Source organism: Asparagus officinalis, chromosome 4 (genome assembly GCF_001876935.1).
Source record: "Asparagus officinalis chromosome 4, Aspof.V1, whole genome shotgun sequence".
Lineage (NCBI taxonomy): Eukaryota > Viridiplantae > Streptophyta > Magnoliopsida > Asparagales > Asparagaceae > Asparagus > Asparagus officinalis.
In genome coordinates, this window is record NC_033797.1 from 31,753,588 (window position 1) to 31,779,088 (window position 25,501).

The 25,501-nt window shown below is 36.9% G+C and overlaps 3 protein-coding genes across 5 annotated transcripts; 2 read left to right on the forward strand and 1 right to left on the reverse strand.

Annotated features, from left to right (window-relative positions):
* LOC109837112 lies at positions 357–18,189 on the forward strand. Of its 3 annotated transcripts, none has more exons than XR_002246185.1 (4): positions 357–665; positions 2,668–2,882; positions 3,033–3,214; positions 8,293–8,430. XR_002246185.1 is itself a non-coding variant. In XM_020405204.1 (3 exons), the coding sequence occupies exon 3, from the start codon at positions 17,157–17,159 to the stop codon at positions 17,847–17,849; it is 693 nt and encodes a 230-aa protein (XP_020260793.1). In that variant the 5' UTR covers positions 2,344–2,882; positions 3,033–3,214; positions 17,091–17,156; the 3' UTR covers positions 17,850–18,189. The 3 variants fall into 3 exon arrangements, 1 of the variants encoding a protein (XP_020260793.1); XR_002246184.1 differs by lacking the exon at positions 8,293–8,430 and adding an exon at positions 4,549–4,567; XM_020405204.1 differs by lacking the exons at positions 357–665; positions 8,293–8,430 and adding an exon at positions 17,091–18,189 and having other exon boundaries at positions 2,344–2,882.
* LOC109838453 lies at positions 13,482–14,012 on the reverse strand. The gene has a single exon (XM_020406899.1). The coding sequence runs from the start codon at positions 14,010–14,012 to the stop codon at positions 13,482–13,484; it is 531 nt and encodes a 176-aa protein (XP_020262488.1).
* LOC109837114 lies at positions 18,206–19,551 on the forward strand. The gene is made up of 2 exons (XM_020405205.1): positions 18,206–18,707; positions 18,793–19,551. Exons 1-2 carry the CDS (start codon positions 18,490–18,492, stop codon positions 19,250–19,252), a joined length of 678 nt encoding a protein of 225 aa, XP_020260794.1. The 5' UTR covers positions 18,206–18,489; the 3' UTR covers positions 19,253–19,551.

Sequence of the window (25,501 nt, forward strand, 5' to 3'; positions counted from 1 at the left end):
AGTTGTCACCATATTATTGGATGATGTGAGTAATTTTTAAAGATGATAGAAAATAAAGAAAAGTGGGGGAAAGTGAGTTAGATGAGTTGATTGATGTGAGAAAAGTGGGGGAAAGTGAGTTAGATGAGTTGATTGATGTGACTCATTTCTTGTGTTTTGTTTATTTTTTAAAGTATGAAATGAGATGTGATGGGATGAGTTGTCACAATATTATTGAAGGAAAATGGAGAAAGTGAAGGAAAGTGAGTTTTGGAAAGTGGGGGAAAGTAAAAAAGTAAAGGAAAGTGGATTTTGGATTCTGGGGGAAACGAAACAAACAAACCCTGAGAGTTTTGGGAGTGTTGAAAAAATCTTAGGAGAAGTTGCAACAATTGTAATGAAATTGAGGGCTAGAAGCAATTTCCCCTTTTCTAAATCATTAGCCAGACCATCTCCAAAATCGAGGGTTAGGTTTTTTTTTAATCTCGTGTCCGATTTCAATGGAGAAAGCCTTGTCGTCTACTCGAGTTCCCATCGGACGTACTTCTCCCGTGTAATTCTCTTCTTCGTCTTCGATCTACCAAAACTCATTTCCGCTAGGGTTTCGGACTAATGGCAGCTCTTCTCGTCTCTTTGGACCTCTTAGGGTTTCGTTGAGTAACTCCGAAGGAGTTGCCACCAAAGAGGTAAAAGCTCTTCATTCTCGATTTTCGTTTTCCTCTGTTGTTTTGTATTGGCCATTTCAGCAAACAGGACAACTTCATGGTTAAATAGATGATGGAACTTCGCATTACATCTGCAGAAAAAAAACACCTTTTTAAAGCAAACCCAAGAAAATATAAGATGTCTTTTTAAATTTGAGTTCCTCACTTGAATGTCAAATATGTGCGAATTTCCTTGCCGACATGTATGACTCCAGGTTAACTTTTTCAATGAAATTGAGAAAAAACGGTGTTGGTACTTTTAGGATCAAAACATCTTTTTACTGTGAGCCTAACCTTTAACTCTAGCGCAAGATTGCAGTTTTGGTTTCGATGGAGTGTATCATTAGAATTTGGGGCTAGTACAGTCATTGTCATTCCTTTTGTTCTATAACTATTATTATTTTTTTGTCTTTGTTGTTTACTGCTGCGAATTTCAACACACTCCACTAGTAATTGGCCAACTGTTGGGAAGCAAATCCAAGCAAGAATGTACGAGAAAAAGATTATGATAGGATTAAATTCCGAAAATATATGAATGAAAAATGTCCATTTCCTTGAAAGCCTGCTTGACTGCAAAGAATCATTTCTTTTATGCTAGGAAAGTTTTGATAAGGTTAAATTCTTTAGGTGCAGATTATTTAGTTTCAAAGTATAAAATTTTAAAGCTTGTTCAATTATATCTTGAAAAGAGTGCTAAGAAGGAACATCCTAGTGCAAATTGTTAAGGTACTTGCATTAGGTTTGTCTAGAATTCGTGATCTCATGGTTAGCATGCAGTACCTATGCTAAAATTTCCCATGATTATTGAAGAAATATTTGGATAAAGTATGCAGTTAAAAGTTTAAATATGGTTATAATTGGGCATCCTTGTTCTTTGTGTAGAGCTAACATAATTGCACTTTTCTATCATTGGATGCTTTGATGGATTCCTTACAGGTACTTACCCCCGATTGCTCATGAACTATTGTTTCCCTCTTATCCAACCAGGTTTCAGTTGGTATTTGGATAATTGAATAATGGGTAAACTTGTAGGGATCAGTCTTAAAATTTGATCACCTAGAGTAGTTTTAGAAAGTTTAGTTTTGATTGGTTTATATGATTATCTTACCAAAGGGGCATATTCTTTTACGGTAGTTGTTGCACTAGGAAAGAGCCAGGCAAAGACAGTTTATGTGTTTGACTAAAGATAAAACATAAGCGCCAATTGTATGTCTTTGGAAGAAATGAAGGAGCACTGAGTTGATGACTAAATCAAAAAGCTCTGATGTAAAGGGACAGAAGAGGATGTATAAAACTAAGCTTTCAACTATACCAGTCAATACATGGACTGAAAAGCGAACTTCTTTCATGCCAAGAATAGTATAAATTGGAAATGACTGGTTTCACTCATAAAACCAAAAAAGGAAAAAGAAAAAAGAAAAAAGAAACAGTCAGTTAATCACGTGTCTGACCCAAATTCAGTTTTCAAATTGGAGGAAGGTATGCTGTGAATGCTTCATAATTTGTAGTGAATTTGTGTTTCAGATATTAGTGTTGCCCAAGACCTAGTTGTCTCAAAGGCTTAAAGTTATATCTGCACATTTTTGTGCAGTCGGAATCATTATAGTTCATATGCACATTTGATCATTTCTCTTATATTAAAGTGTACATATGACATAATATTGAGTAGTTTCTGTATGAACTCTGTGAGGATAAGTCGTAGCTCTTGCTTGTTGGAGCATTTGCTTTTAGCCTTTTATGATATATCAGACAGCCTAAACTCTGCTCTGGTACCCATGGCAATCTTCTTGTAAGTTCACCTCTTTCTTCATAACTCAAAACATGTAAAAGAGTTTGATGTTTTATTCTACTGGTATGAACATAAATTAAATGATCTAGAAACATTAATGAAACTGGCGCATCTCTTAAGGAGTTGTTAATATAGTAGTTGTTGTGTTATCTGCTTAGTTCAAAATGCTAATTTGAAGGAAAGTTTTCTTTGTAGGTCAATGGTTGCTAGAATTGTCACAAATTCCTGAAATCACAGAGGTTCCAAGCTTCAGTGAGAATGCTAAGTGTTATTTGGAGGATATTATTAGAAACTTTAGTAAAGATGATGCGTTGGAAGTGAAATTTTTTGAAAAAGCGACTGACCATTATGTTAAAGCAGTCGAGTACTTCTTGAAACAGAGATGTCAATCCAATACAGAGATTGCTGAGGTCAGGTTCTTGATATTCTTTGCTTTGAATAATTTTTATAGAGGTTATCATGTTTTCTCTGAAAGATTTCATCTAATACTTAGTATTTTGTAAAATATAGTTTCATCATTTTTTGTAATACTAAATCTAACTAAATCTTTCTTTTCTCAGGTACTGTAAATTTTCCATTTTGCATGTACATCAGAGGATATAAATAATTAGGCCCATGCTTTGGCACTAAAGGGAGCATTCAACACTGTCATATTCCTGGTCATGATTGAGTTGGTGAAAGCATATCCAACCTGGCAAAGGAAAATTCTCATATACCCTTGTCGTCTCGCACCCGTGGACAGGTATTTGATTAAATTTTAGATGAAAGAGTGGCTCTTCTCAGAATAAAACAACAATTTCGGCTGATTTGAGTGCTGATAGTAGAAAATCAACACAATATTTGTACGGGCATTTTCCACCTGTTCTTTGTGTTGACATACTTGCATATAATATATTATTGTAAAATGTCTGGAATTCGTATGACATCTAACAAATGATTGAGAAGTGTGTTATATTAGTCTAATTCCCATAGGTAAATATGTTTCATCTTTGCATGATATAACTAATTAAATATCACTTGAACAGTATAACATAGTACATACCACTCTTCGTCTAATTCATCTAACAAATCCTAAATTCTAGATTAAGCCTGTCCACAAGAATCAAATATCTCACACGTTGTAGTCTTGCTTTGGTGATACACTGATACTCATGGTCATATTATAATGTTCTTTTTCTTCATGATGATTGCTTCTCACAACGTGACTAGTTTGGCCAAGCGGCTTGGGTTGGTTTGTTAGATTTTGTAAGATAAAAGCGCTTGAATGAATCTATTGCTTGTCTAAAATTGTGATCTATAGAAACTTGGCTTGGACTATAACTTCTAGAACAGTGAAGGTTAAGTAGAGTAGTCAGACTTTAGTTTGGATTTAAGCCCCTTCTTTAGTAAGTCAATTATTTGTTATTTTAAGCGATAATGCTTCTCTTTGAGTGTTCCTTTTGACATTATAGAGATTTGTAAGGTGTAGCAAGTAATCCTGCAAAACGTTTATGTAAATTTGATCTTACCAAATGATTTCCATTGACCAATTTGCAGGAAAGAGGAAAAGCATAATATCTTTCAGTGTTCAGATTACAGTCTAATCAATGAAACAACTTCTATTATTGTCTGTAGATGTTTATTCTATTGGCCCCCAAAACTCAATCGACATTATTCTTCAGAATTATCTTTAAAATATGTATAAGGAGGAGTACAATAATGGCAGAGAATAGAAATATCTGATCATACTGAATGCTTCAAATACATATATATTTAAAGTGCATCAAATATTATGTGTTCATGATGTAAAATCATGTCAATATTACGTAATCTTGCATTAGCTAATAAAATAAGCGCCGAGTCATCCGTTCTCCCAACAGTTGGGTCCTATTCATCCAGTGTTCCTAACTTACTCAAACCGATACCCGATTTCTATCAACTACATGGATATTGAGTATATCCCAATAGCAAATGTTTTTCCTACCATATCAGCTTCAAAGAGTTGTGTATCTATATCTGCTTCTTTCTTTTTTGAATGCACAGCCATGTAGGCCCGTTATTGACTAAGTCAAATTGCAAACTGACAATGTAAATCAGATGTTGAGCGAAGATTTTTGGCTGTCTACCCATCCATGCTTGAGATATTACATATCTACTGGTTTAAGGAATCTATAAGGTCAAGTATCCTCGAATGACATGAGTTTGATGTTCTATTATTAAATCTACTATCCTCATTTCCTTCAACAACTAGCTGCCTCTCCTACTTGTTTTAAAAGAAACTAGAATAGCATATTAGTAAAAGCAAATATTAGCATGTATGCTTCCTCTAGGTTTACAACCACCACTATTTTCCTCCTGGTTAGCACCACTTATAGTCCAATTGTCACGCCCCGAAATTGGCAGCGAAAATTTATAAAATATGGAGTACGCGACAGCAGCGACCCGTGCACGGAACAAGTCTTATGCACGAGTCAAGCCTGGCAGTTCATATCACATAGTTTATTTTTAAAATATTCATAAACCTGCTGATGATAGAAATCAGAGCAACTATATATATATGATCGGTACTTACAACCCACAAGCTCACCGTTATAAGTATTTTTACAAAACAAAACAAAATGTGCTGAAGGTAACATCAACAAGAAGAGGCTCTCCATATAACGCCTCTTAGCCAAAAGCTCAAACCAAAAGTTCGGCTATTATGAAGCTACGCCGGATCTGAAAAAAATTAAAAACAACGGAATGAGCTAGCGCTCAGTGAGAACATTTCCCACTAGAGTTCCTAGATAACTAACAAAATAGTAATAAGAATAGTTCCCAGAAATTAACAAATTTCAAGTTTTGCATGAGAAATTTATAGATAGCAGAATACGATCCAAATATCTTAATAATGTCATTTTTAAGAAAAAATACAACAATTATATTTTCTTTCTCATGTGCAACTGAATAAACTGTGAAATTTCTTGGAATCAAACTCTTTTTGAATTAAGGTAAACAATTAAGAAGGAAAAGAACTACTAATTTGTATAAAATCAGAGAATTATTGTTTTCTTAATTTCACAGTCAATTATCAGAATCTTATTTCTCGATGAGTATTTCATGAATGTAAAAGTCACCCCATAGGTTAGGGCTGAGCACGGTTCGGTTCGGGTCGGTTTTTTCTAAATTTTGAACAACCGAACCGAACCACCCATTATTCAAAACCGAACCGAACCGTTGCACATCGGTTCGGTGCGGTTCGGTTCGGTTTGTTCGGTTCTAACTTCATGAAGGACCTCCATAATCAAATTACTACATCAATCCTCCTTCAGCAGATTTAAATCAGGTCAAGAAGATATTTAATCAACAAATTTGCAGAAAATCATCACTTAAAACCTTAAATCTAACAATATTCTATCAGATCTACAACAAATACCACGAAATATCCCAGGTTGGTTTGTGCATTTCACTTTCAGTCACAGAGAATCGTCGTCACGCTAACTGGGATCTAGTTGTTTTCAAATCCATGGAACCAAAAAGAACGATGAATTTTCAGACGAATGTATTCTACTCAGAATCAGCACGCCAAAAGAAAACAGAAAGGAAAAAAAAACAAAAGAAAGGTTAAAGCAGGTCATCGAACGAGTACCTTGAGTCTTCGAATGAGATCCGACCGGCGTCGAGTGAGAATCTCGGGCCCAGATCGCACGACCGCCGCCCGAAAGCGTCCACGACGATCTCGGACTGTGTCTCCTGGAACCTTCTAAAAGAGCCGGAGTCGTTCTTGTGGCTGCTACCTTCGTGCTTCTTCATCTTCTTCAGCTTCTGCTTCACTGTTTCTGTAGCTTCTTGCTGAAAACCGAAGCGGAGAAGTGGGCTGGAGGCTGGTGGCGGCGGGTGCTTGGACTTTGAATACTTGGAGAGAGTTAGGGTTTAGGTGTCTTGAGAGTTGAGAATGAGGGATTTTATGAGCAGATGAAGAACGGGTCGGGTAATGGGTATGGGTTACGGCTTAAAAAACTTAGTGTTAAGTTGGCGGTCGGTTAGGGTAGTTCGGTTTGAAAAATTTTCAAACCGACCCGAACCGATTTATAAATAAAACCGACCCGAACCGTTATTTTTCAGTCGGTTCGGTCGGTTTTTTCGGTTTGAACCGAACCATGCTCAGCCCTACCATAGGTTACACTAAGGCTACGAATTTTAGCCCAGTAGCAAGGGAATACGTAACCGCATCAGATAACAGATAATTCTCGGGAACCGAATGCACCTAACACTGCCATAGGCTACTGGTCAAATACAGAAGGGCCAGAACAGATTTCAGAAGGACCAATACAGAAGGGCCAAGGCCAATACAGAAGGGCCAAATAAATGTGCATTCACCATATGGCAGGCAGAACCAATCCATAGTGGACTATTTGAGGGTTTGAAAACATCGAGATCACATGTCAAATGAGAAATTCTTTGCATATCAGAATTTACAGATATTTTTAAATGAAGTTGGCAAGGTAAAACTTCACATTTCTGTTAAAACAGTTTATAGATATTTACTTTTTCTTTTATCAGATACTAAATCACGAAAAATCTTTGAATCCGTTAAACTGTTGAAATACGTTCCAAATATTTCATCAAAAACTTTCAGATATAACAAAGTCCACAGTTCTTTGAAAATTTCACGAGAGCCAAATTTAATTTTCATATTTTACCTAAAGATCAAATTAGCTTTTCATATATTATACGAGACTAACATCGTATTATAGGGTAGACCACAACAGAAATAGGTCAAATCTTTATATACATGAAAAGACATATTATTTATTTATTTATTTTTTTATCACAAGATAAATCAAATATAAACTCATGTAATTTTATATTATAAAATACTAGTGAGAAATGAACTCACCTCTAGTGGTCACGACTTTCTCAAAATATTAGTCTCCCGAATATCAACCAGAACCTATAATGTAAGATATATGACTAATTATTAATTCAGGACAAATATATATTATAGGTACATCAATTCATAATCTAGAGTCTACTAAATTCAGATATAATCAATAATGATTAAATTCTACAGTACATATGAGCATTTTGTTAACTTTAGCAATTTATTAAATTTTTATAACTCTCATATACTAGCTTTTGGTCTTCCTAGTAATTTATGATAAGATAGGGGTTGTAGGAAAATTATTAAGTCTAAAAGTTATTGTTTATTCCTCAGATTGGACTAGTTTACAACTGAACAAAAGATATGGGCTTGATAAATATTTTTCCAGTCCTTTTTCAACTATAACTTATTACTATAAGGTTTGTTTAAAAAAAAATTATGTTTCAGGGGCTAAAGGTAAATTTTCCTTTCCTTATCAAAACTCCAGATTCCTGATCATCTTCCTCTTCTTCGTTTCTTTTCGTTTCTTTTTTTTTCCTCCTCTCTCTTTTTTTTTCCGTTTTTTTTTTCTTTCGGTGATTTTTTTTCCTGGTTTCCTTCTCCTCTCCACTCTCTCTCTCTCTCTCTCTCTCTCCCTGTCTCGCCAAAGCCCCAAGGTTGCGGCAAGGGATCGTCGGTGGTTAGGGGTAGCCGGCGGTCAGACCTCGCCAAAACTAGGGTTAGTAATCTTTTCTCTCTTATTTACAAAAACAGTTAATCAAATCATCAATTTATCAGCTTATTACTATTCTATAACAGATTTACTTCTTCTAAATCAAGAAATTTTAGATTTAAACATGAGGATAGTGTTATACCTTAACTGATTTGAACTTGGGATGTTGATCACGTTCCTTCTTTTTTTTTCTCTCTCTCTTTTTTTTTGTTGGTTTTCCTTGATTTTCTTTTTCTCTTTCTGTTTCATTCTTCCATCTCCTAAGTTATCGGTTTAAAAAGAGAAGGTGAGACAAAGGCTAACGAGCTCAGAGCTGCTAGGATCATAGGGATGATTTCATGGATTAAAGGAGAAAGAACACGTCATTTTGGGATTCTTCAAGAGGCTCTAAATGAGCCAGCTCAAGCTGGTAAGTTTCTCTTTTTTTTATATTTCTATTTTATATCATTTTTTTATATATATATTATCATCATTTTTTTATATGTTTTTTTTTCCTGGGCTATTATACTCTCCCCACCTAATAAAAAGTTTCGTCCTCGAAACTTAACATACCTATATCTTGAAAGAGCTCTGGATCTCTCTCTCGCAATGAATCTTCAGTCTCCCAAGTAGCTTCTCTTTCAGAGTGATTCTTCCACTGAACTTTCACATATTTGATTATTCGGTGTCTAAGTACTTGTTCTTTATAATCCACAATACGTTCTGGTCTTTCTTCATAGGTCAAATCTGGCTTGAGCTCTACTGGAGACAACTCAACGATCTCATTTGGATCTCGGATGAACTTTCGAAGCATGGATATATGAAATACATCATGTACTCCAGACAGGGCTGGTGGTAATGCTAATCTGTATGCCACTGGACCAATACGCTCTAGAATTTCAAAAGGACCAATGAATCTCGGTCTTAACTTCCCTTGTATTCCAAATCTTTTCACTCCTCGGGTAGGCGAAACCTTTAAGAAAATATGATCGCCTACTTGAAATTCTAATTCCCTTCTTCTTTGATCAGCATAACTCTTCTGACGACTTTGTGCTGTGCGAAGACGTTCTCGAACTAATTGAATTTTATCAATTGTTTGTTGTACCAATTCTGGTCTAAGAAGTTTTCTTTCTCCAACATCATCCCAATGAATAGGAGACCTACACTTCCTTCCATAAAGAAGTTCATATGGTGCCATCTGAATGCTAGCTTGGTAACTATTATTATATACAAACTCGGCCAAAGGCAGATAATCTTCCCACGATCCTTTCATCTCCAGAACACAACATCTTAACATATCTTCTAGTGTTTGAATTGTCCGTTCTGATTGGCCATCTGTCTGTGGATGATAAGCTGAGCTAAAATTTAGTTTAGTCTGCAGAGCTCTATGCACACTTTTCCAGTATTCTGATGTGAATCTAGGATCACGGTCAGAAACTATTGATATTGGTATACCATGTAACCTTACTATCTCATTAATGTACATCTTAGTCAGCTTTTCTAATGAAAATTTCATATTGATTGGTAAAAAATGTGCTGACTTTGTCAACCGGTCAACAATTACCCATATTGCATCATTCTTTCTCAAAGATTTTGGAAGGCCAGTGACAAAATCCATGGTGATCTTTTCCCATTTCCACATTGGTATGCCCAAGTTATGGACTAATCCAGCTGGTCTTTGGTGCTCAGCCTTTACTTGTTGGCAAGTGAAACATTCTGCAACATAGGTGGCAATTTCCTTCATATTATTCCACCAATACATTTCCTTCAGGTCTTTATACATTTTTATTGATCCAGGGTGCATAGTATACAGAGAGTGATGTGCCTCTTTTAGTATCTTTTTTTTTATTTCTGGTATGTTAGGCACACAAACTCTAGTTCCAAATCTCAATGATCCATCTTTATTTATCTTAAATTCTCCTCGAGTGCCTTCTTTCACATCTTTCTTTATCTTCAACAGTTGAGGATCATTCTGCTGGTTTGCTTTAATTTCATCAAGCAAAGAGGGTGATATTACCATATTTGCTAATTTAATTCCAATTTGGTGGACTCTAATTTCAATTCCAGTACGATCCAAGTCCTCTAATATTTTTCTTTGAGAAGTAATTAAGCATGCTAAATTGCATGAAGTCTTGCGGCTCAAGGCATCAGCAACAACATTTGCCTTGCCGGGGTGATAATTGATGGTCATATCATAATCTTTCAGAAACTCCAACCATCTTCTTTGCCGTAAATTCAACTCCTTCTGGGTAAATATATATTTCAAACTCTTGTGGTCAGTGTATATTTCACAATGTACTTCATATAAATAATGTCTCCAAATTTTGAGAGCAAATACCACTGCCGCTAACTCAAGATCATGAGTGGGATAGTTTTGTTCATAAGGCTTTAACTGCCTTGAAGCATTTGCTATGATTTTTCCATTTTGCATAAGTACACATCCCAGTCCTCTTCTAGAGGCATCACTATAGATAGCAAAGCCTGTGTCTCCACTGGGTAATGTAAGTATTGGAGCAGACACTAATCGACTTTTTAGCTCTTGAAAGCTTTTCTCACATTCATCTGACCAAATAAATTTAACTCCCTTTTGAGTAAGACGAGTTAGAGGTGAAGCAATACGAGAGAATCCTTCCATAAATTTTTTATAGTAGCCAGCCATTCCAAGAAAGCTACGGATCTCCGTCACAGTAGTCGGTCTGTCCCATTTAACAATAGCTTTTACCTTCTCAGGGTCCACAGAAATCCCTTCCTTAGAGATTACATGCCCAAGAAATGCTACTTCCTCCAATCAGAATTCATATTTCTTAAGTTTCGCATATAGTTGTTCTCTTTTTAATGTGTGCAACACCTGTCTCAAGTGTTCTTCATGTTCTTCTTTACTTCTTGAGTATATCAGAATATCATCAATAAATACCACAACAAACTGATCTAAGAAATGTTTAAATATCTTGTTCATAAGATCCATAAATGCTGCAAGTGCATTTGTGAGCCCGAATGGTAAAACTAAAAATTCATAGTGACCATAACGGGTTCGAAATGCAGTCTTTGGCACATCTTCCGGCTTAATCTTTAATTGATAGTAACTAGAACGGAGATCAATCTTTGAAAATACCTGAGCTCCTTGTAATTGATCAAATAAATCATCAATTCTCGGTAATGGGTACTTGTTCCGAATGGTTACTTTATTCAACTCACGGAAGTCAATACATAGTCTCATACTTCCATCTTTCTTCTTTACAAATAACACTGGTGCACCCCAGGGTGACACACTCGGCCGAATGATGCCTTAGAAATAGGACTCGTACTAGGTACTAGGTCGATTGAAAATTCAATTTCTCTATCTGGGGGCATTCCAGGATTCGTACCAGGTACTAGGTCAATTGAAAATTCAAATTCTCTATCTAGGGGCATTCCTGGAAGTTCATCTGGAAATACCTCTGGAAATTCTCGGACAATTGGTATTTCTTCCAAGCTTGGTTTTTCATCATCAACCATCTCAACTGAAGCCAAATAACCCATACATCCACTCCTCAGCGCTCGATGTGCTTTAAGGGCTGAGATGATTTTTAAGGTTTCTTGAGATTTTCCGCCCTCAAAACAAAATTCGGGTTGGCCAGGAAATTTAAATACTACTTTCTTTTCTCGACATAAAATAGAAGCATGATTTAAGGATAACCAATCCATCCCCAATATGATATCGAAATCATGCATTTCTAGCATCACTAATTCTACGGGGAGTTCCTTGTCGAGAATATAAATTTTACCCCTACAACCCTGAGCTGATACTAATATGCTACCTCCAGGTGTACTAACAAGCAATTCTTGTTGTAGGGTATCACATGGTAATTTGTTTTTCTTAACAAACCGTGCAACAATAAAGGAATGCGATGCACCAGAATCAAATAGTACTCGAGCAGGAACTGATGCAAAAGTTAGCGTACCTGTCACCACATCCTGGTTTGCCTCTGCTTCCTTCTCAGTCAAGGAATAAACTCGGGCCTTGGCTTGAGGATACCGATTCCCACCACTGGACTGGCCAGTCTGGAAAGTATTCCGAGATGGTTGCTGTAGGGGACAATTTGCTATTTTGTGATCCTTCTGACCACATCTCAAACAAGCTCCAGTATTTCTCCAACAATTTTTTTTCCATGTCCCAGTTTGTGACAAACATCACATCTGCTATCTTGTGATCTTTCTGACCACATCTCAAACAAGCTCCGGTATTTCTCCAATAATTTTTCGCTTCACGCCCCGGTTTATGACAAACATCACATCTCAAAGTTTTCTGGTTAGGAATTTGCTCCTCTCTGCGTCCAAAATTCTGTTTTTTGTTTCTCCAATTCTTATTTCTTCCACCGCGATTGTCTTGCCAGAACCGCTTCTTTGGGTAGGAGTTGCTCGCCTCATTCTTTGGTTTCGTATCAATTTCATTTTTCTCAATTAACAAGGCCTTCTTTAACACTTCTCCATATGTAGGGAGTTCAAATGCACTGACCGTCTTTCGGATGTCCGGTCGAAGCCCTTCCTCGAAGCGACGAGCTCTATCTTCCTCATTACCCAACAAGTGAATGGCAAACTTTGATAGATAAGTGAACTCTTCTTCATATTCAGCTACCGTCTTGTCACCTTGCTCCAATTTTCGAAACTCCTGTTCTTTTTGTTTGCGAACAGTTGAAGGAAAATACTTTTCATAAAAAATCTTTTTAAACTCCTCCCATGATAACTTGTATGCTTTCTCTCCCAACGTCCTGATCTACATTTGCCACCACCCGTAAGCGCGGTCTTTTAACATATATACCGCATAATCAACCTTCTCATCTTCAGGGCATTTCATGTATGTGAAGACCTTCTCCATTTCAGTGATCCAATGCTCAGCAATCATAGGATCAACTGTTCCCTCAAAACTAGGTGGAGATAGTTTCTTGAATTCACCCATGCCACTTCTTAATTTTGGGTGCTCCTCATTTTGACCATTCGTCCGATTACGATCAATTTGATCTTGTTGTCTGGTGACTACAGTTGTCATCGCTTGCAGCAGATCCATCAACGCATTGTTATCTATTGGGTTTCCGAAGGTGGATGCACGAGCAATTCTATATCTCATCATTTCACCTATCGTCTGATTTAGATCCCTATCTCCGTTAGGAGGGGTTTGCTCATTACCTGAAGTCATAGCTTCCTATAAATAATAAAATATTTCAGTCAACTATTATACAAGGAGAAATTCCTAAGTCAGTCACATATATGCAATTTAAGTAATTAGGAACTCAATCATTACTCAACATAATAACACAAATCAGTATTTGCAAACCAAAAGTATATTATTAATATTTAACTTTTTTTTAGTTCATACACATATCTGAGTATATGGGTTTATATATACATATTTTCTACCAAAAATGTCCTACATAAACCAAAAGAGTAACTATGAAAACCCATATACTGATATTACAAAATTGCCCTAACAGTTATGCTCTATTTCCCTGAGGAAGAGGAGCTGTTGGAACTAGACTTCTCCTCAGTTGGTTCAGTCTCCTCCGAGTCTTGGCTATCAACAGAATTGGACATTGGATCTGGATCTATGCCACTAGTCCCCCATCCTTTAAGGTCGAGATCTGGACCAATGCCTAGGCTACTCGACTCACCCTCAGAGGGGGCAAGTCTTTGGTTATCACTAGGAATCTGGGCTACAATGGACTCCATGTCAGAGGGGTCGGATGAAATCATAATGATTGAAGGCGATGACTCAACTGGAACCACTTCTACCACGAGATCCTCATCCTCAGCATGATCAAGCTCAGACTCCGATGAATCTATCATAACAACTTCTACTGGTTCGACCTCCGGTGAGTCTGGGGTCATATGATTAGTCATTATCACGTTCGGATCAGTTTCATCGGAAGTGTATCCCCAATCTCTTAGGCTGGGTTCCCACGAGCTATCTACGGAAATCATAGGGCTGGACAGGGTAGATGACGAACTAGAAGATGAATTGGTTCCCGCCATCGTACAAAAGGGGAACCATCCATCAGCTTACTAAAGAAAAAGGACAAAGTGAAATAAAATAAACATCTAAGCACTCCTTAATAACCCTAAAATGTTTTACTATAAAATATTTATATGCATACATATATATACGTATGTATACAGACATATATATCACATAATTGATCCATACGCTAACACTCATCTAGCGTATATACTATATGATAGCGTGCCCTACAAGGTTTCTAACGTTGAAACCTAAGCTCTGATACCACCTTAATGTCACGCCCCGAAATTGGCAGCGAAAATTTATAAAATACGGAGTACGCGACAGCAGCGACCCGTGCACGGAACAAGTCTTATGCACGAGTCAAGCCTGGCAGTTCATATCACATAGTTTATTTTTAAAATATTTATAAACCTGCTAATGATAGAAATCAGAGCAACTATATATATATGATCGGTACTTACAACCCATAAGCTCACCGTTATAAGTATTTTTACAAAACAAAACAAAATGTGTTGAAGGTAACATCAACAAGAAGAGGCTTTCCATATAACGCCTCTTAGCCAAAAGCTCAAACCAAAAGTTCGTCTACTATGAAGCTACGCCGGATCTGAAAAAATTAAAAACAACGGAATGAGCTAGCGCTCAGTGAGAACATTTCACACTAGAGTTCCTAGATAACTAACAAAATAGTAATAAGAATAATTCCCAGAAATTAACAAATTTCAAGTTTTGCATGAGAAATTTACAGATAGCAGAATACGATCCAAATATCTTAATAATGTCATTTTTAAGAAAAAAATACAACAATTATATTTCCTTTCTCATGTGCAACTGAATAAACTGTGAAATTTCTTGGAATCAAACTCTTTTTGAATTAAGGTAAACAATTAAGAAGGAAAAGAACTACTAATTTGTACAAAATCAGAGAATTATTGTTTTCTTAATTTCACAGTCAATTATCAGAATCTTATTTCTCGATGAGTATTTCATGAATGTAAAAGTCACCCCATAGGTCACACTAAGGCTACAAATTTTAGCCCAGTAGCAAGGGAATGCGTAACCGCATCAGATAACAGATAATTCCCGGGAACCGAATGCACCTAACACTGTCATAGGCTACTGGCCAAATACAGAAGGGCCAGAACAAATTTCAGAAGGACCAATACAGAAGGGCCAAATAAATGTGCATTCACCATATGGCAGGCAGAACCAATCCATAGTGGACTATTTGAGGGTTTGAAAACATCGAGATTACATGTCAAATGAGAAATACTTTGCATATCAGAATTTACATATATTTCAAATGAAATTGACAAGGTAAATCAAATGAGAAATACTTTGCATATCAGAATTTACAGATATTTTCAAATGAAGTTGGCAAGGTAAAACTTCTCATTTCTGTTAAAACAGTTTACAGATATTTACTTTTTCTTTTATCAGATACTAAATCACGAAAAATCTTTGAATCCGTTAAAACTGTTGAAATACGTTCCAAATATTTCATCAAAAACTTTCAGATATAACAAAGTCCACAATTCTTTGAAAATTTCACGAGAGCCAAATTTAATTTTCATATTTTACCTAAAGATCAAATTAGCTTTTCATATATTATACGAGGCTAACATCGTATTATAGGGTAGACCACAACAGAAATAAGTCAAATCTTTATCTAGCTTAAATTTTTTCCATGGTATTTTGGTTGATGGTTTTTCCAAAATTTAACCAAAATACCATTGATGGTTTTTCCATGTGGAGAGGAGAAGGAAACCAGGAAAAAAAATCACCGAAAGAAATATTTATCTAGCTTAAATTTTTTCCATGGTATTTTGGTTGATGGTTTTTCCAAACAATGCAGATGTATTTATAATAAAGTGCAACTTTGCAGCCACCGAAATGCGTCCTCTTGGTTTCATATTATGAATTCTTTCACATTAGTTGATTCAGACTCAGAAGTTTAGGACTTACGACTCTATCATCCTGCCGAAGCAGAGAACTTAGGATGAGGAGCTATGAAGCACCGACACTCGGAAACAAGCCCCGAGTCCGTGTCCGACGCGCGTCGGACGCGAACACGCGTTCGACACGCGTCGGACACGCGGTCAACGCCGTCGACACGGGTCCGCGTTCGACACGCGTCAGACACGCGGTCAACGCCGCCGACACGGGTCAACTCTTCGACACGCTCCAGACACGCCTTCGACACGACGTTTCCTTCCCCGACACGACTTTTTCTCCCCCGACATGGCGTTTTCTCTCCAACATGGCTGAGAAGAGGGAAAAAAGAACAAATATATACCCGAACCCGAAACCCAAACCCGAAACCCAAACCCAAACCCAAACCCTAACCCTAGCTTTAACTTACCCGATCGGCTCGTCTGCTCTCTCGTTGATCCCGACTGAAGACATTTCGCCGCCATCTCTCTTGATCGACCTCGTCGTTCTCGATCGTCCTTGCCGCCAGCCATCTCTCTCGATCGTCGTCCTCCTCCTCGATCATCGTCGTCGTCCTCTCAGCAACCCTAACGGTTAGTCTCTCTCGATCTCTCTCTGATCTCTCTCTTTTAGTCGCTCTTTCTCTCTCTCAGTCGCTCTCTCGATCTGGGTCTCTCTCCGGTCTCTTCCTCTCTCTCTCTCATTCTCTCTTTTTTGATCTCTAATTCCTCTCTCTCCAATGTCAGTTTTATCTCTCTTTCTCTCTTTGATTCTTTCTCTCTCTCTCTCTCTCTCTCTCTCTCTCTCTCTCTTTTGTTTTTTATTTTAATTCTCTGTTTTTATTTTCGTTTTTACTATATAGAAATGTGAGAATAACATGAAAATGCTAGAATAATATATAAATTATAACTAAGATTCATACTATGTCCTGTCATTTTTTGTAACAATAGTAGGATTTTACTGTTTTTCATTTTAATCTATTGTTTTATGTTAATTTACAGTTATTTAATTAGGGTTCGTGTTTCATTAATTTACTGTTAATTAATTAGTTAATTAATTAGGGTTTCAATTTTTAATTTACTGTTAATTATGATTTTAGTTATTGTTTTACTATTATTAATTTTTTAATTTATTGTTATTGCTATTATATTTTACAGAAATGGAACAAGACGGGAGTTCTAGTGGTAGTGAAGTACAAGAGGACAAATGTCCGCTTTGAAAATATGTTACCAAATTGGAGAAAAGGGGGAGAACGGCAGGAGGAAATCAGAGATGAAGATGTAATTATTGCAGAGATGATTTTACCGGTTCACACTTCACACTCAAGAGTTAAAAATCATCTCTTGAGGATAAGCGGGACTGGAATTAAGATGTGTTCCAAGTCAACACCCGAAAACCTAAGGGAGTTTCAGAGGACGTTGGATCAAGCAGAGGCGAGGTTGAGGGCTTCTAAGCCTAAGATGCCAATTTTGCCTACATCTTCGACTGCAAGTACGATCGATGTAGGTGGAAGTGCAAGCATGCCGATTGGTGCAGGTGAATCTAAGAGGAGGAGGGGGTTTAATACCGTGAAACAAGCATTCAATATGGGAGCAATAGAGGAATTGGATGCATTGATTGGTAGGATGTTCTACACCGGGGGACTGTCCTTCAACTTGACAAGAAATTCATATTATGTCAAGGCTTTTGCATATACCGCAAGCAATCCAATCTCTGGCTACAAGCCTCTCGGTTACAATTCCATGAGGACCACTATCTTACAACGTGAGAAAACTCACGTAGAGAGATTGATGGAGCCCATCAGGGGCACATGTCAACAGAAGGGGGTCTCCATTTATAGTGATGGGTGGGCGGATGCACAAGGAGGCCCATCATCAATTTTATGGTGGTATGTGAGGGTAAGACAATGTTCTTGAATGCCGTGAATGCTGAGGGAGAAGTCAAGAATAAGTATTTTATCCAAGCACAGCTAAAAAAGTGCATCACAGAGGTGAGATCTAAAAATATCATCCAAATCATAACCGATAATGCTTCGGCATGCAAGACCGCGGGAGGGCTTGTGGAGGGCACCTGACCTCACATATTTTGAACTCCTTGTGTAGTCCATACACTCAATCTTGCTATCAAGAATATTTGTGCGGCTAAGAACACAAGCAAATTCCGTGGCTTATGCACAATTACATTGGATTACAGAGATCTCCGATGATGCATTATTTATGAAGAATTTTATCATGAATCACTCTATGCGGCTTTCCATGTTTAATGATTATTAAGAATTTTATCATGAATCACTCTATGCGGCTTTCCATGTTTAATGATTATTCCAAGATGAAGCTCCTATCGATTGCCGACACAAGATTTGCCTCGTGGATTATTATGTTGAAGAGGTTTAAGATCGTCAAGAGAGGCATCCAAGACATGGTTCTTAGTGATCGATGGAGCTTGTATAGAGAAGATGATGTGGGAAAAGCTCAATTTGTGAAAGAGAAAGTCATCGATGATTTGTGGTAGGACAAGATAGATTTTATTCTTGACTTCACTGGTCCAATCTATGAAATGATAAGGGTCACCGACACCGATACACTATGTCTTTATTTGATGTATGATATGTGGGATACAATGATTGAGAAGGTGAAACAAGCTATTTATAGGCATGAGGGTAAAAGGGATAACGATGAATCTCCTTTTTATGAGGTGATTCATAAGATCTTGGTGGATCGATGGAACAATAGCAACACCCCGCTTCAGTGCTTAGCACACTCTTTAGTTCCAAGGTAATATTTCATATTTCACTCTTTAATGCGAATATTTCTATTACTTAATACCTTGTGGGCTAATTCATGTTATTAACGAACATAGGTACTATCATTCCACATGGCTCAATGAGAACATCAACCGGCAAGCTCCAAATCAAGATCTTGAGATCTCTACGGAAAGAGCAAAGTGTTTAAGAAGATATTATCCTAACCCCGATGAACGACGGGCGGTGAACTTGGAATATGCTAAGTTTGTGGGGGATTTGGAGGTTTTTAGTGATCCGGATTCTCTTTCCGATAGAGCACATATGGATCCTAAGTCATGGTGGCTTCTTTATGGTGCACGTACTCCAAATTTGCAATCATTGGCCGTAAAGCTTTTAGGCCAACCTTGTTCCTCTTCTTGTTGTGAACGGAATTGGAGTACGTATGGTTTCATTCACTCCTTAAAGAGGAACAAGCTAACCCCGGCACGTGCGGAGGATCTTGTTTATGTTCACACCAACCTTCGCTTACTTTCTCGAAGTTCGGAAGAGTATATGGAAGGAGAATCAAGAATGTGAGATGTTGGTGGAGATGCCTTTGACTCATTTCAAGGTGTCGGTATTTTAGATGTTGCCGCCCTTTCTCTTGACGAGCCCACGATGGAGGCCGTTGTGTTTGAGGAGGATGAAGGAGTTGAAACCATAGAATGATCTTTTGATGTTTTAACTTGAGAACTTTATTATTAAGATATGCTTTTGGTTGTAATTTTTACAATGTTAGTAACTTAGTATTTTGTAGCCATGGAACTAGTTGCAACTTGAACTTTATTCTCTTGTATTTTGATATGCTCAAGATGAAAGTAATGAAAATTAAAATTTGGTATTATCTTCAAATTAGTTACATAACTTAAATTTGTCATTGATTATACAAGCCAATGTTACATAATAATATAACATAAAAAATTGATCTAATTTTCTATATGTTCATCTTCTCTTTCTTGTCTTTTTTAACATTATTGTCTTCAATTCTCCAAGAGATCATTGTCATCCCGACGTCTTAATTCACACCTGCAACACACACTTTCCTTTAGTTTCTTATTTATAATCTCCCCTTTACATAACAAAAAATATGAAAATGTAATACGAATTTAATTCAATATTGATCTATATATAATAATAATACTAAAAAAATCTAACCATGTCGTCGTGTCCTATTTTTTTTGGGTTTTGTGGTGTCTGTGTCGCCGTGTTCGTGTCCGTGCTTCATAGATGAGGAGTACTGGGAGAACTAGAAGACATCATATAGGAACTTAAACTAACTCTGCGAATGAAAAGTTCTCGGATTTGGCCGTTTCAAATTGTCACTTTTTCTTTTCCTTCTTTCCAAGTGTTATATTGATCTGTTTAACTTTCATGAATTGCGTTTCATTCCTCATACATGTGATAGCTTCTATCCTATAGATTCCTTCATTTTTTTTTTCAGGAAGAGAAAGTTCTTGCGCTTTGCTTTAAATGAATGCAGGTAAATAAACACTGATATTAGGTAATTTTGTCGATGACTTCCTTTAGTCCCGTGATGTTTTAATATCGTTTTCTTGGGTGATGTTTTATTTCACAGATTCTTCCTTCAGGCACTAGTTGCTGCAGAACTGTTTATAGTTCTTGAAAAGCTGTTCTCTATGTAGCCAACTAATGCAGAATGGTATATCTGTTGTCTTGAAACGCTATACATTAATTAGATAATATTATGTTATGTACTAAACAACTACTGCATGAGTACTGCTGGAGCTATGGTCAGCTAATATATTAGCTAATTTTATGTTGTGTAAATGGTTAAATCAGTGCGGGCTATGAATGGAGTAGTCCTCAGGTTATGCATATTATATTTCAGATCTTATTGTTCGCTTCTCGTGCAGATTGAGCCTCATGATTATATTGCAAAGCTTTTCAATGCAGTAGTGCAGTTTAACAACATCCTGACTGATTCTGATCGAGACGTAGGGAGCTATATTTCATTAGGCTACCTTAAGCAGGTGAAATTCTTTTGTTTGGCCACAATTCTGATTGAAATGTTACGCTTGGTTTCTTGAAAATTTCCAATTGGAATTAACAACTTCCACAACATGTGTTTGCGCAGACTACTAAAGCTACGGAGAATGGATCTTCAACTATGCCTCACAATGTTAATCCCGTTGATTTTGAAAATAGCAAGGGCAATTTGTGTCTGGCTAATACGGTTTTATCTGTTCTTAGCACAAAATTGCCCACCTTCTGCATGCATGTGTGTGCCACTTTCTTTTCCGCCTTTGTTCAATCTCACTAATCATCATGGTTCTTGTGGAGTATCTAATGTTCACTCGACCTAGCTTTACAGTAAATTAATGTGAATTTTAGTTGCTAACAGAAGTTCACATGCATTTTCTCTTTTCCTATGCATATAATTAGGTTTTATACCATCCACTGTGTGAAAACATGCCTTAATGTCTTGATCTTATGAAGCCATATTGCATACTTGTTAATCATTTGACAGAGGGACTTGACGGATTCAACTGTTTTGCGGAATTTGGGCATTGGATCAGGGTATTCTCTGTTGGCTTACAGAAGTGTCTACAAGGAATCAGAAAGCTTCAGATGAGCAATACCATTTATTTGTTGTGCTTTTATAATGTGTCGTAAGTATCAAGATACAGAAAATAGGAAGGTCGTCAATAGGAAAGCACCAGCCTTGCCATTTCCTTTTTGTTCCATGCCTAACCTGTTTAAAGCTTTGGAGTTATTGGTTTTAAGTATCATGGCAAGAGATTCTGTTGAATATTTTATTTCCTATCGGTGTGGCTGACTGGCCATAACACTGCCAACGGAGCAGGTTCAGGACACAATGATTTGGCTAGGTTATCTTGTTCTCATTATACAATTTTCTCCGTCGATATGTTTCTATAAAGGGGTTTTTGCATATATACCCCTCAAATCTTCAATATTTGCAAAATTGCCTCTCAGATCTTGGTATTTGCAAAATTACCCCCCACATATCATCATTGTAATGCTCTACAACTACTCTTTGGATTTTTTTTTTAATTTCTTCGTCATTGCTAAAACTAAGTTTACTTCGTAGGTAAATGAATCTCATCTCAATGAAGACCTGGAGCAGGGGTGGGAGGTGCTTGCACAAGCAATCCAAACAGTGAGTTTCCGTCAGCACTGTTTATTTAGCCTTTGACAATGATTATTGTAAGGAAACAATGAGTGTGAGCCGGCGGCTCATTTTGCTAAATGAGCTACCGAGATATGGACAACTTGTCAGGCCCACCCTACTTGTCACATTGGATGGGTGGATCTCACCTCCTTTTATCACTTGGCATCCCCTTTAGTAAAATGAGCATCCATCTTATTATAACCATCAAACCCTTATTGTAATGTAGTTGAAGTATCAGTTTTTGTCAGTTATATGTAATATTTGTTAGGTCTGCTTGTAATGGTTCTATGGTTCTATTGCTTTTAAGGTTAGATATAGAACCTTTACTTCTTGTTCGCACATTTTGACAATCATAATGACAAGTACATTGGATTGGAGAATGCTTGATGATGATTCCTCGTTGTTATGGATGGTGATGACAGCATTGTGTTTCTCACTCACATAATTATTTTTCTTTGATTATATGCCTGTGACAAATGCTAATTTTGCATTATGAATTCCTGGTCCGTGTACACCCATATCATATGCATGTGAGGAAGGTATACACATACATTTGTCATTACATTGGAGAAGCAGAGAAATTGGACCAGTCTATCGATGAGTTCATGGATTTGGTGAATGGGGTCAGGTTCTTAGTCTTTGAAACAACCATTCATTTTGTGAAAGAACGGGATGGTAATTTTACTAATTTAGTTCTTTCTCATTCTTGCAACATCCCTGTGCATTTTTGCTATTAGCAGAGGTAGTTAGATTTGTATGTTTGAATAAGCTTATAACTAGTGTCAAAAGAAAAAAAAAACCTGAGGACAGACTAGCGTGCAACATTGTGTACCTCTCACACCTGAGCAATCAGTTCCATTTGGTTCCTCTTATACAGAAAAAAAAAAAAAATCTTAGTTGATGCTTAGCTTTTGTGGCAATTGTTACTTTAGGAAAGACAATGAAAATTTGTATTTATTAATTATTTAATTCAATTAAATTGTCAATGAAATGTTCGAATTAAGTTTGTTTCTCTAGCAACTTCTCTTAATCCCTGTTTCCAGTGACATGTCTTCAGTAAACTATCAAGGTTATTGTTTTCACTTCACAAAGGATGCTTTATTTTTTTTTTTTTTTTGGGTGCAACAGCTTAAATTGATTATGAGGTCATAACTGCATGTCATATAAACACTGCGTATGGAGGACTACCATGTCTGTGTCCAAGTTCTAGAATTACACATTCAACTGTAACTGATGGATTATCAACACAAAAATAACCCTACCATCAAATTTGCATGATAACCTGCATATTTCAATTATATATACAAACTGATCAGAGATTAGGGGTCTAAACGTTATCATTGAATGCTTCTGGAAGATGGATTATTCTATCAACCAAAATCAATTAGGCCTGATCATACCTTAGTTCATCCAATTACGTTGTGACCTTTTATTTTGACAGTACTTAAAGTCAAACATGCTTTATCCAAAAAATTACTAATCCTGCCACAATCACATAATCTAAGGTGACGATCTATCACCTAAGGGTCTGTTCAATGCTAAGCGGCCACCTAATCCATTTACCTTGTGCGCATTTAGATTCCCCTTTACATATTTTCAACTTCGTAAGCAAGCAAAATTGGAACCTCAACCCTGAGAAGACCAAAAGGTAATCAGAAGCTCCGACGGTCAGGACGTAAAAGATAGAAGAGCTACAATTGAAGAACGCTCTCTCTTATGTTGTCAACCTCTTACATCACTAGGAAACTGGAAATTCTTGGCTGAAAATACAAATAATGAGCTGAAGTCTCCAAAATCAGTTAAGGTTGGTGTTCACATTGATTTACTTGAACACGCCATCTTAACCATCGAGTTAATTATACACGATCCGTATGCTCGGATAGTTAAAGTACCTTTCCAAAAGATAATGCCGATGCTAAAAGATCTTAAAGGTTGCATGTTAAAATAAGCAAAGGGTTGACATCAAAGGGAAACTGATTTCTAATGAGCATTTTCCTTCAGAACACACAAATGATGCAACTGTCTGAAGCTTTAGGTTGGAAGGCAACATAATATTCTTTGAAGGTAGGTAAGTTGGTTGTCCTTTATAGGTCTGAACTTCACCTGCTAAGTGTCTATATGTCATGTTAACCATTGTGGGGTTGAGGTTGTCTGGTCTTGTTGCAGGTCTACACACAATCACCAAGGCTCTTTCTCTCATGTTGATGCATACTCTTGGAATTTCCTACACCGTTGACGCGTATTAATGTGATGATGCAGGGAAGTTTCGAGGGTCGTTACAAGTCTAAAGTTTTCTTGCATGTTTGGGAGCAATTTGCATGGAATTTTTCTGGCAAGAGGATTGGATTCTTTGGTGTCTTAATTGGACACGGAGAGCAAAGTGAGCAGAGAGGCACAATATGAAGTTCTAGATTATGATGAGATGGAGAAATATATTTGAAAAACATTTTGAGGATTTAAGAAGCCTGAGGTTGCCTTTGCATTTAGCAATGTTTCATGAAAAGTTTCGTTAAGAGTTGCTCTCAAACCCGGCTCGATCAGTGTTGTAGAATAGGCAGTAGATCATGTCAATTATCAATTTTAAGAGTGAAGAGGATTAGACATAATGTGATGTCTTCAACAGAATGTATTATTAATGAGAGGCATCGAGGTTAGCAAATGACAAACTAAAATAGACGTTCTATCAGAAAAAGTACGGTTAGAGGTTAACAAAATTTCACCTATATATTGCTTATAGATTGACTATATAACCCTAACTCGGAACAATTAATCTATTGCAATGAACTCGTCATCTTACACCCTGACAATCATGAAGCATGCATTCTACATAGAGGGTTGGCTGTTTATGAATTCATAATGTAATTGCATCAAAGATTTAATTCTTGGAAAAACAATCATCAGTTGCACTGGAAATCAGAGGACAAGGCTCCTCCCAAGAATTCCTGACCCCAAGTTAATAATAATAACTAATTTCATGATCCAAACGTAGGAGGAATCCAAAACAATAATAATAGTTAGTAATTCCGCATCAACAGCATGTTAATTGTTGAGTGTGCTCTGATCATTTCATGCTTTCAAGTAGACCCAAAGACCTCAGCGTCAATGGTACCCATGGAATGTTGGCAGATATCTTTGTTGCAAAGTGTATGTCCGTCTCATATATAGATGCCCTAACAGTATTATGATGTGAACTAATGATCTAACCACTTGATAATTATGTTGTAAAATTGTGGTTTAGTCCTCATTCCACACCCCCCCGGCCCCCCTCTCTTTCTTTAGACTCCTGAAGTCAATAATTAACTTTTTAAGAAGTCCTCTAATAATGGTGTACTCTGAAAATTTCTAGTACAATGGGAATTGAAAAAAGTTCTACTAGAGGCACACCCTCAACCACACTCCCAATCACACCCCCACACTCTCTATGGTGCTAGTGGGCCATGCATGATATTTTTTTAAAAATATCATGCATGTCCCACAAACACTATAGAGAGTATGGGAGTGTGGTTGGAGGTGTGCCTCTAGCATTATTTAATTAAAAATTGCTGCAATATGAGTATGGGTGATAGAAATTTTTCTATAATTTAGTAGGAGATTATGTGTCAGGACTATAATTTAGTATCAAAATTCCACGTACA

Bases quoted from the DNA above. Each gene is read 5' to 3' on its own strand.
- LOC109838453 (XM_020406899.1), bottom strand. From the start codon at position 14,012: ATGGCGGGAACCAATTCATCTTCTAGTTCGTCATCTACCCTGTCCAGC.
- LOC109837112 (XM_020405204.1), top strand. From the start codon at position 17,157: ATGTTACCAAATTGGAGAAAAGGGGGAGAACGGCAGGAGGAAATCAGA.
- LOC109837114 (XM_020405205.1), top strand. From the start codon at position 18,490: ATGATAAGGGTCACCGACACCGATACACTATGTCTTTATTTGATGTAT. The intron at 18,708-18,792 runs GTAATATTTCAT...TAACGAACATAG, and splicing joins GCACACTCTTTAGTTCCAAG to GTACTATCATTCCACATGGC.